The 11,901-nt window shown below is 44.7% G+C and overlaps 1 protein-coding gene across 1 annotated transcript in view; it reads left to right on the plus strand.

Moving 5' to 3' along the window:
* orb2 (cytoplasmic polyadenylation element-binding protein orb2) overlaps positions 1-11,451 on the plus strand; it is a 43,140-nt gene extending 31,689 nt beyond the window's left edge. Inside the window, exons 4-8 of the mRNA XM_034325564.2 lie at positions 722-1,030; positions 1,113-1,225; positions 1,300-1,692; positions 1,757-1,867; positions 1,960-11,451. Coding sequence (XP_034181455.1) covers positions 722-1,030; positions 1,113-1,225; positions 1,300-1,692; positions 1,757-1,867; positions 1,960-2,076 — 1,043 coding nt within the window. The 3' untranslated portion in view covers positions 2,077-11,451. The remainder of the gene's footprint in view (positions 1-721; positions 1,031-1,112; positions 1,226-1,299; positions 1,693-1,756; positions 1,868-1,959) is intronic.
* Positions 11,452-11,901: the final 450 nt, after the last annotated feature.

The following is an 11,901-nucleotide window of genomic DNA, read 5'->3' on the forward strand; positions in this document are numbered from 1 at the left end:
CCCTCGAAGCCTGGGGCGAATCTTGGATGGAGCTTGCTTCGAATCCATTTCGAGTAAATGGCTCGATTCCCGTTACAGCCTCTAGCACCCTCTGCTTTTCCATCCACGCGGCTGTTTTTCATTTTTCTCGTCGCCGGAAGGATCGTTATCCGCGTTCGCGGGGGACGAAACAGCCGTTCGACCAGACAAATTGTCGAAACAATATCGATTCTCGACTCGCGCGAGTAACCGAGGAAGAAAAAGACGAGCGCCGAGTGGGTACGCTCGACTGTTTCGTAAATGCAGCAGTGTCCATTCGCGAGTGCTCCGTTACACTCGCACGCGTTTTGCTCGTTTTCTGCGTTCCCTTAACGACAGCGGCAAACAAACGATCACATTTGCACGAATTCACGTTTTCTTCACTTTCGTTGTCATTACGCGTAACCGAAGATTCGCCGGCAATGGCGACGTTCATCAGAAGAGCGAGATTTCCTATTCGAAGAAGATACAGTGAGTTTCGGAGCGGAGGATCGAGACGATTCGACGAACGATGGCGATGTCTGTCGCGCGATATCGCGATTTATTGTCATGTTTTGTCGCGAAATCGAACCACTTTGCCGTTTCCGCGTTTCATCGAAACCGAGCATCGAGTCGGGTCGAGTCGCGTGGCGAATTTTTCGAGCGAAGAAGAGGAATACTCGAAAGTGGGAATAACGAGAGCGTTGGCGTGTTATGGTTTCAGGCAAATCACCGTTCTTCCCGAGTCTGGAGGATCAAAGCGGAACCCTGTTGGAGGACCCGAACGCGCCGAGTCAGTTGGATGGCGTCGGCGTTGGCGTAGGTGTCGGTGTCGGTGTCGGTGTTGGAGTCGGTGTCGGCGTCGGCGTCGGTGTCGGTGTTGGCGTCGGGGTCGGCAGCGGGATAACCGGCTCTCAAGCAGCGCCGCTTTCTTCGCCGAGTCGGAGCAGTCCTCACAGTCAGGGCAGCGAAAACGGGGAACGTTTCTCTAGGAAAGTATTCGTCGGTGGTTTGCCACCGGACATCGACGAAGGTACGTTTTCCCTTTCGATCGATCGAATCGATTTTACGTCATTCGGTATTTTAATATCACACACTGTTTCGCAATATTCCAGAGGAGATCAAAGCCAGTTTCCGTCGTTTCGGATCGCTGGTCGTCGATTGGCCGCACAAGGCGGAGAGTAAATCCTACTTTCCACCAAAGGGCTACGCTTTCCTGCTTTTCCAGGTAATTCAGATACATTCTGGTGATTTCGCGAGACGGAACGAGTGATCGATTCGATTCTACTTAAAAATTCGCAGGACGAAGCGTCGGTGCAACAGCTGATCGACGCGTGCATTCAGGACGAGGAGAAACTGTATCTGTGCGTAAGCTCGCCGACGACTAAAGACAAACCGGTGCAGATTCGACCGTGGCGGTTGAGCGACGCGGATTTTGTGCTGGACGCGTCGATGCCGTTGGATCCACGAAAAACCGTGTTCGTCGGCGGTGTTCCGCGACCGTTGAAAGCCGTCGAGCTGGCGATGATCATGGACCGACTTTACGGAGGCGTGTGTTACGCCGGCATCGATACCGATCCGGAACTGAAATATCCGAAAGGGGCTGGCCGGGTCGCGTTCAGCAATCAGCAGAGCTACATAGCTGCCATATCGGCCAGATTCGTTCAGTTACAACACGGCGACATAGACAAAAGGGTAAGTGGTCTTAGGTTCTTTCTAAACGCGTTCTCAACGGCTCACACGTTTATTCGTTGCTCAGGTCGAAGTGAAGCCGTACGTTTTGGACGATCAGATGTGCGACGAATGTCAGGGGCAACGTTGCGGAGGGAAATTCGCACCGTTCTTTTGCGCGAACGTTACCTGCTTACAGGTAAATTCCTCCCCGCCTCTTCGTCTTGGCTGCACGAAAACGTTGGTACGCGTACGCGAGCAACCAATTTCCTCGTCTTTTCTTTTTTCCAGTACTATTGCGAGCACTGTTGGGCGACGATTCACTCGCGACCAGGTCGGGAATTCCACAAGCCGCTGGTGAAGGAGGGCGCGGATCGGCCTCGAGCCGTGCCTTACCGCTGGTGTTAACCCCAGCTGCGTTGTCCTTAATTATCGCGCAACCCTAGCTAATTAACTACCACTTCTACGAACCACCTCCCCTTTATCCACCAGGCCCTCCAACAACCGCTCGCCGCTCCTCGCCCAACCACCACCACCACCACCCACTCACCCACCCGTTCATCCGCACTCTTCCACCAGTCCGACATTCCGCGACTCCCGCCCCCCAGCCACCCACCTCTCGCTTACTTACCTTGCCGAAACACACCACCCCGAGAACCACCGTCACCACCGTTACTTACCCATTCGATCCTTCGTAACTACCGCTATTCTATTACCAACACCACCATCACTATTATCGATACTCTACTATTACCGTTCTATCGCTACTACCACACCATTACTATTCTACTACCAGTTACTTCTCTACTCTGCTATCCACTGCTACTTGAACGCGTTTACCGGATACTCGGCGAACAAACCAACCGCCGTGTTCTACCAGCCGATGCGACTCGTCGAAGCAATGCACGGAGGAAACCACGGAAAGAAGCATTCGGAAGAAAGAATCCGCCAGCCGGAAGTGGAAGAAGCGGACGCCCGTTATCGACGACTTAACACTTCGTAAACGTATTCCGTCTGTATCGAGATCGAACATTCGTTAGTTACCGAATATTACGAATTTTCTCGTTTCGAGACACGTTGTTGGCGCGTTCGCGACTCGCATCTTTCACGTTTCACCGAGAGGCGCGAGTTTCTCTTCTGCTTGCCCCCGTTCGCTCGTCTCTTTTCTCTCAGCGTTCCGGGCAAAGGTGGACAGAGAGTTTCTCGCGTCGATCGATCGCGAAGTAGGTGCTTTCGTACCCGACGTAGCAGATTATTTCTTCGCTTCTCTTCGACTCTCTTTCTCTCTCCCTCTCTCTCTCTCTCTTTTTTCTTTCCTCTCCTCTTCTCTCAATATCTCTCCCTCTCTTCGTTTCGATCGAGCGAGTCGACTGAAAACGGAAACTTCCTCGTCGAACGCGTCGGTAGAAGAGGCTCGTTTTCTTCTTTCTCCTGATCGTTTGTCCTTTGTTCGAACGGGCTAGGGTAAGAAGAAGAGAAACCGAAGGACCGAGAGAGAGAGAGAGAGATAGGCACACCGTGTAACCAGCCATGGAAAATTTCCTTCCTTTCGTCGATCCTCTTGTCTGCTCGATGGCAAAGATCCAGAGAGAGAATCGAAGCTCCGATTCGTCGCGCTCGGAGTCGCGGCTTCTCGTCGATGGATCACGGCTTCGCCGGACGAAAGAAGCGAGCGCGAACGCGGATCGAAACGGTAAGAGAGAAAAAAAAAAAATGATATACCGAGTACCTGACAGCACCGCGAAAGTACGACGAAAGATCGGACGAATTGACGAAAAGGCGCGAGACGAGGCGACCGATAAACGTTGATAGAATCGAGCGAATCGTCGGGACAAAACGATGGTAAAAACGCGGCGGAGAGTGATAGAAAGAAAAGAAAATAGGGACGCGAAACTGGGAGGCGAATCATTCGTATTGAACGTTGAATAGATAATGAAAAAAACATCCACGCTTCGAACCGCTGTGTATTAGATAATTCTCTGTATCACAGTCTTTAGGTATTAAGAACTTATTAAATATGTTACATAGGTGCGTTATATATACATACATACATACATTATATATATATTATACACGTGCGTTTTTCGCGTGAGCAACGCGATTCACGCTCCTAGGCAGAATGTTTGGATGAAGCAGACGATTTTTTACTAATTAACTTATTCGAGTGCAAAACGTAGCGAAAAATTAGGGAACGAGGGGAGAGCGAAAACGAAAAGGAGAGAGAGGGAGAGAGAGTGCGTAAGATAGTGAAAATGCGCGCGAGAGAAAGAGAAGAGGGAGGGTGTGAAAGAAAGTAGAGCGGAGGAATCGGAGGTTTAGAGAAGCGAGACGTTGAAAAAGACTCTAGTTGGATTCGCTAGCTTTAACCGTACCAGATTTTTTTCCCAATAACACGGAATCTTAGCTCGTTTTCAGGAAAGGAAAGAGACGAAAAGACGGTACAAAGCGAATCTTTTTTCCAGGCGATAGCGAGAAAACGATTCCGCGTATCTAAGCCTCCGCGTTCCTTTTTCGAAAAACGAAAGACGAGAACGTCTCCGTCGCGCAAGTATACTCGAGCTAACGCTCTTCCAAGGCGAAGAGAAAGGAAAACTCGCTCGTCCGGGAAGAAACGCGGCGATCGAGGTCGTAGGGTAATTACTCTTCATACGTCCGGTAGAAAATTCCGAAGCAAACGAAACGCGTGCGAGGAGTAAAGTTCTTTTTTTCGTGCAAACACGTTAGATCGGTATAGGGAAAAGGCTCGCATGGATCCCTCTTCTTGTACATAAACGGTTTCCTCTTGTACCGATACAAGCCGTGTTTAACCGCGGCCCACGATGCGCGTTTTTCTTAATCCTAACGAATTACTTCGCTCGATGTATATAATCAAGTGCAGCGAGGCAATCGACGTAGTTCAAATGAAAAATCTCGTCTCAACGGGGGCGCGTTATTACAGATTCTTCTATTCTTCGAGAGAGCAGCTAGCTGAGAGTATTCTCGGTGGTGATTTCCTTGGCGCGTCGTTCGCGGACTGAAGAACGATCGATCAATCGATTTACTCTTCGAGCGGGCGAATCGTAATCGATTATTCGAACGATCCAAACGACGAGCGTGGAAAGGCCATTTCTATGCAGCGTTCTGTGTTCCGCTTAATAGATGATCGTTCTATACGTAGCAGCATCTCATCGTCATTCGAAACCGTAAGCTCGTAGATTAACCTCGCACCACCAGTCTCTTTGACGACACGCTCTCGCGTGTACGCATTCGCGACACACCCCAAAAACCCAACACCCACAGTCTACAGTCTACAATCCACAACACACACTCGTACAACACGCATCTATCGTACCGCAAACGTTGTCGTTCGATAACGAAATCGGTAGAAAAAAAAAAAAAATATATAACAGGTGATAATGGCTCGATCTGATACGTTGCGTACATCTTGGAAACGAAGAATGGAATACACACGAATCCATACGTATGCGTATAATTATATATACATATATATATTTATTTTTTTGGTAATCTTTTTGTATATACTCGTCACCGTAGATAGGGTGACATCTAGACACCGCACGTGGGACGGATGTACGCAAGAGAGAAAGCGAACGTATGAGTGGAAAAAAAAAAGAAGCGGATAAAGACTCGCGGGAGAAATTGGCATTTCGTTCCAATCCTTCGTCCTTTCGTTCTTGAGAATTCGTGTCGATAACTACGATCTTGCTTTCCTTCGGCTCTTTAAACGGCGAACAGGGAAAGGAAGGTGGTAGGATGAAAGAGAAACGCGGCACGGTTCGGTATCTTTTATCGGGTAGTTAGCGAACGATCGATGGACGAAAGGGCTCCTCGCGAGGAAAAGTGTGTGCGCGCGAGAGGGTGACTGGGTGAGAAAGAGGGAACAGAACGACAGGATGGAAAGTGTGGAGGAAAATCAAGAGCATTAGATAGCGTAATTTTTCAACGGTCGGCATTGTCTCGCGTGAACGAGGAACAATGATAACGCGGAGTATACGTAAACACACGCGTCGATATGTCCCGAATTGAATTTATTAAACGCAAATAACAGACGCGCGTTACGATTATACAGGTACGAGGCGGTGAAAGGAGATGATTTCTCGATTGTTTCTGAAAACACGGTTCGTTTGAAAACGATATAAAAAGGACGTAATTGGAATTTTGAAATCGAACTCGAGCGAGTAAGAAAATAAATCGACGAACCATCTCCGCGATTCGTACGCTAGGTGAAAATTGACTTGCCGTTAACTAGCACGACGTATGCGTCCGCAACGCTTTCACGCGTGGACACACATTTCGTACACACAGCTACACACGATGCAGATACGTACACACGCGATCTCGTTCGTGCAGAGAGACGAGGCTCTCCCCGTTAATCGATATGATTCTAGTAAAACTGAACTAGGTACCAATTCACCTAAATCAATTGATAATTTAAAAAAAAGTATATATAAATATATAAATATATAGATATGTATTTCGTGAACGAGGGAGAGAGAGGGAGAGAGAGAAAGAGAGAGAAAGAGGGAACGATAGCATAATGCCAATACTTGAAGAACGCGTCAGGTATTTGGACGGGAATCGAAATCAAGATTTTTCTAGACAAATTTTTCTAATATATTAAAAGAATCCAGAGTTCTCCGCCGGATCGTGGAGCGTCTCTGAATCTTACTATTGGCGTTTATTCGCGCGTTTTATACGGTATACGCGTTAGAACAGATTTCTTTCTCGATTTTCGCGTTCTGGCGCGGGTCGTACCGATTTATGCATCCACGTGCGCGTGCAACATACATCACACTCAACACCTACACACAAACTTCGTATGCGCGTGTCCTATACGCGGGACTATAATCGGATTTTCTCCTCGCGTATGGATGTTTGACCAAATGTTGTTGATATAGAACGATCGTTCGGAATTCGTGTAACGTTTCGCGAAATTCTTGCACGGCATTGGTGTATCGCTTTGGCGGCGACACACGCGCATACGAGGACACACACATACGCACGGTAATAATCGAAGGCGAAAGTAGGAGCGACAAAGTTTCGACGAGATGTTCGTTGATCGCTGGCGAGTTGGTCGGTCGCGTCGCTTTCGAAATTGGCGTGCCTCCGCGTTGGCAAGCTGCGCCAACGATTTTTCGTCGATTTCTTTCCCCGGTCTCAACGACGCGATCGCGTGTCCCGCGAACCTTAGGTGAAAAATTAAATTAGAAAATTTCATTTGACCAACTCCGATACGCGGACGCGGTTCGATACGGATCTTTAGTGAAAATTATTTCGCGTTTCCAAGAACAATGTTGCTCGAAGCGGACATATCACTCGTAATTTTGATACGTGAAAACGCTGAAAATTCGTCGAGCCTCCATTTCTCGAACGACATCCGACGAAAATCCCTTTTCTTCCTCGCGGACCCGCGAAAATCACGATCTCGGAGAGAATTCGTTGAGAGGGAGAGAGCAGGCGAGAAAGCGGAGGAATCAAAAGGCGCGATCGAACTCGCGAAACTTCACTTTGCACGCGTACACGCGATGAAACGCATCTATCATGGTGCCGCGCGATCAGTTTCACCTAAAGTAACCGACGATAGTAATTCCGATTCAACCACTTCGGCCACAGAGTTGTCGTTTGATATCGCCAGTAACAAAAGTAACAACAAGAAAAATAATAAATAATATATTAGGTATGATTCTTCACCTCCTTTGTAATATGTGTGATAAAGCATAATATATAACGACAATTATATAGAATATATATAGATACATAAATATGAATATGAATATGGATATAAATATAAATATAAATATATACGTATACATATATATTTATATTTATATAGGAAATATTAATATATAATTGATAATAATGATCGAAATATCTAATATATTATGAGAGATTCGAAAAGAGAAGAGAAAATGTACGGAATATAATTGGGAATAAAGTGTTGCGCGACACGACAGTAGGGGGAGGTCGAGGAAAATAGAGAAAAGAACGGGTGTGAAAAGTGGTTAATTGGCGAATCGCGGCTACGCGGGGATGTAATGTCGCGCGAGTAACGCGTTTGAATAATTAAAAAAGAAAAGAAAAGAAAGATAAGGATGTAAAGTTGGGGGTTGGGAGGGTGGGAAGGGGAACGAGTAACAATGGTAGTCATTTACGATAGATTTGTATTTTTCAGTGTTGAAAAGTTTTTTATACTGCTGTTATATTCTTATCTAAATATCTTAGTTTGGAGAAAATGTGTGAGAGGAGCGTTGCGTTTTAGCGCCCGTGCGATTAGGTGCATTTGATAAACGTTCTAGCGCGAGAGCGCGTACGCGAGAGTGAGTGAGAGAGTATGAGAGAGATGACGGGAGCGAATTTCGGAGAACGCGTCGCGATCGCTGAATCGTACGAAACGAATGGAAATTCGTTACTTTTCACCGAATTTCCTTCCGTTTCCAAACCGAAGAAAAGTCTCGACTCGTTCAGCGAACGCGTTGCTTGCCGTTACGTTCTGCGGACGACGGGCATCGAGACGCCTGACGCGAACGCTTTGAAAAGCTTCGAAAAGCTTGGAAAACTCGTAAAAAACGCGCGAGTTCTCCGTGCGCGTTATCCAAGGAACGTTGACACGCGGGATACGCGTTACTGATACGCGGCCGCGATCCAACCTCCGCGTTAATCCTATCATCATTTACGAGACGTAGAATAGAGAGTATTTTTGTTGTTGCCCGTATAGTATATAACGTTTAGGAAGTCGGGGTTGAGATCGCGGCCAGGAATCCTGAGGAGCGATTTTTCGCGGAGAAACTTGTGCCGAGTGACGCGCCGTTTTCGAGCCTCGCTTCGCGATCGAGTTCGACGACAAATTAACGAACGTAATCGCGGAAATCGAAGCGAAACGCACGCCTACCTACGTAGCTCTCCGAATCGTAATCTAGTTGCTTGCTCATCCACCGATCTACCCCTTTACGCGTACGATACGACGCGACAGATTTTTATTTTTTTTTCCTCCCTCATTTATTTTTTTTTTTTTTTACTTTTATTTTTTATCTTTTCTAATCGTCCTCGTACGGTTCACGTGGAAGCATAGACGTTCGTATTATTCGTAGCGATAAGTTTTTGTTAAGCAATTCTCCTGTTTTGTTTCCTTTTATTTTTCGCAGTATCCGTCTTTACCGCGTCGATTCTTTCGTCGTTGTCGAATGATCTGTATCGCAACGGACGCGATACCTCGTAAGGAGAGACGTGTCGAATTGATTTTTACAAGTTTTGTACCGATTTCTTAGGCACGCACGGTTCTCCGATTACAATGTTGTACAGGCTTTTTCTACCGCGTGGAACACTTTCCTATTTTTGTAAAACCTTTCCTTTTATTTTTTCCCTTCTACAAATTTTTATATTTTCACGAGATATTTTCGACGATTACTATTAGTTCATAGCGCTTGAACGCAATTAATATTAACGCTGTTATTACACGATTACAGTTTATCGCAACATACTACTACTGATTCAATTATTCATCGATTATTATTATTATTATTATTACGATTATTATTATTATTACTACTATTATCATTACTTTTGCTATTTTTACAGTTACTACTATTATTATAGATGCGTCTACTATTATACATGTACACATGTATCTTCATGTACCAAAGAAACAGTCAAACGTACTTGTACATTTGATGTATACATGGGCACGTGCAAGTTAGGCACTGCTAGAATATATATATAATAATGTTTATTTGGACGCGGGAGATGTAGAAAAGGAACAGAGACATAGTTGCGATTAACTTGCACGTTCGTCATTTTTTACGCTTGATACGTGGTATCTTTTTTGATTTTTCTCAGATCGATTGAAATTTTCGTGTTCTTCTTCTTCCTCTTCTTCCCTATTCGAATCTGTTGAAGAAATTTCATTTCATCGAACTGAAACGGTTCTAAAATTTGCCATTTTTCAAACTCCGTGTAATATCAGTGTAAGATCAGTGATGGAGAAGCGGAACATTGTAAATTTCACCGCGAGAAAGGTATCACGATTTCGTAGGAATGGAAATGGAGATTGGGTTGGTAAGATGCCAGTCGGTAGCTACGTTAAAGGTAGCTTCCAATTATCTAGGAAGTCGCTTACTTGGATCGACGGGGACGTCTACGGGGTAGGCGGTTTTCGTTCGATTCTCATCGATCAACGAAATCGATCAGTTTGTAATTAGTAGATCGAGAGCGAGGTGAATCCACTGCGCCCGCGGTACTGGTCGCGCGACTATGCAAACACTTTAGGTACGTTTTAATGTAAATGTGGGGTAACGATGTAAACTTAAATGTATGTACGTGTATATGTTTTACGGAGACACTTAGAGCGTAAACCGTGATAAGGCTATAAGACAGTATAAAACTGGAGCTGGGAGCCGTGCAATGTTCTTACAGGGCGAAAGGAAAGCGTAATAGCGACGAGCGAAAGTAAGGGTGAGAATGAAATGGGAACGAAAGGGTGCGGGAGAGTTGGGGCGAGGAACGGCGAAGGATAGAGCGGCGAGGTGGGGGGGTGGGAGAAACGGAATGCCGAATTTCTGAAATCACGAAAGAAACAGAGGGAAGAAAATATTTTTTTATTTTTTTAACGAGAGCCTGAAAATTAACAAAATACTTTACGCATGAGAGAAATTGGCAAGGAGTGAGGGAGAGGAGAGAAAGAGCGCGTATGCGTGTGCACGTGTGTGTATGTTTGCCGGGTGAATGGAAGAAAATAATAAAACAAAGAGCGCGGAGAATAGTAATATACAAAGTTAAGTGCATCCCAGAGGCGGGCACAGTGCATGCGTTTTTTACGTAGAAATAGAAAGTCTGACTGCTTTTGTTTTGTGGAAGTTTTTATGGGAAATAGTAAAAGTCTTTTAGATATATAGAAAAATGATATGAAAAAAAGCAAAAAAAAAAATATATGGGAGGAAAGAGAGAAGGGATGAAAGGAGACGAGGAAAAAAAGAACGAAACGTTTTTGTAACAGCGAGGATGAAACTGAATTTTTTTAAAACGTCGTTTCGAATTTCTACGTATCTTTTTATGTACATTTATACGTGAACGTTTGTTTTTATTGTAAAAATTTCGCCGTCTGTATTTGTAAGTTATCGTAGAAGTCTGTTGTTACTAATACTATTTACTTAAGATAGCCACTTTTGTCCTAGCGTATAATTGTGAAGGCAAATTTCTATGAGTTTGTAATATAATCGACGACGAAGGAGGACGAGGACGACGACGACGACGACGACGACGACGACTAGAACGACGTGGACGGTAAAGACGATAATGAAATTAGAGGAAACTTACAAGTGCAACTTAAGTCTTAACTCAAAGTTACCAAACCATACGCGAGGTTTCGTACTCGAAGGATATAATTTTTTATTAAAGCAACTTTTTGCGGAGCTCGTTTAACGATCATCCTTATTTTTTTATACCAGTGGTAGTATCCTGCCCACCTCTGGGTAAAGAAAGAAACAAAGAAAAAAGAAAAAAATACAAAAAAAAAACAAAACGAAACGATCGAACGGAGACACCTGTCGCGATGCAAGACGCGATTTCGCCCCTTTTTTACATTGCATTTCTATTTTTAATAACGTGTGCTCTTTCATATTTCGCCGCATCGAATACGACACGAGCATCGCAATAAATCTTTGTCCCGTTTTGTAAATAAATCCATCTGAAATCGCGTTTTGAACATCGACGAAAGCTTTCTTAGCAAAAATAACAGAAACAAAAAAAATGTAATAAAAGAAAAGGAGCAAAAAAAAAAAAAGAAAGAAAGAACGAAAAGACGAAGGTGTAAAAGAACGAGAAGGGAGGAAAGAAATCGCGAAAGCAAGTACATTACTAGTCAATCCTCGATCCACGAAAGTTGCACGGAAGTTACGAAACGAACGAGAGAGAACGTTTTTACTTTCGATTCATAAAAGACTTGGTTTATATCTCGATCCTTGAATTTTGATAAGAACCCAATAGGTATTAACAGGACTGTGAACAAGTCCTACTGATTTAGAAACTATTTACACGATTCGATGGATCCTTTTTGTACGTTATTTCTAGGTTCACCTGTAATTTAACGTTGCCCGCGTTATATCGTAGAGAATAGCGACGACTATCGTTGTACCGTGATCCTTATTTTTAAATTCATTTTTATTACCGTTGATAATGTTAAGAGTACTCTATAGCTCGCTTGTATTCGAGAGAAAAGCGTTAAGTACTTTATTACTACTA

Source organism: Osmia lignaria, chromosome 5 (genome assembly GCF_051020975.1).
Source record: "Osmia lignaria lignaria isolate PbOS001 chromosome 5, iyOsmLign1, whole genome shotgun sequence".
In the NCBI taxonomy this organism is placed as follows: Eukaryota; Metazoa; Arthropoda; class Insecta; order Hymenoptera; family Megachilidae; genus Osmia; species Osmia lignaria.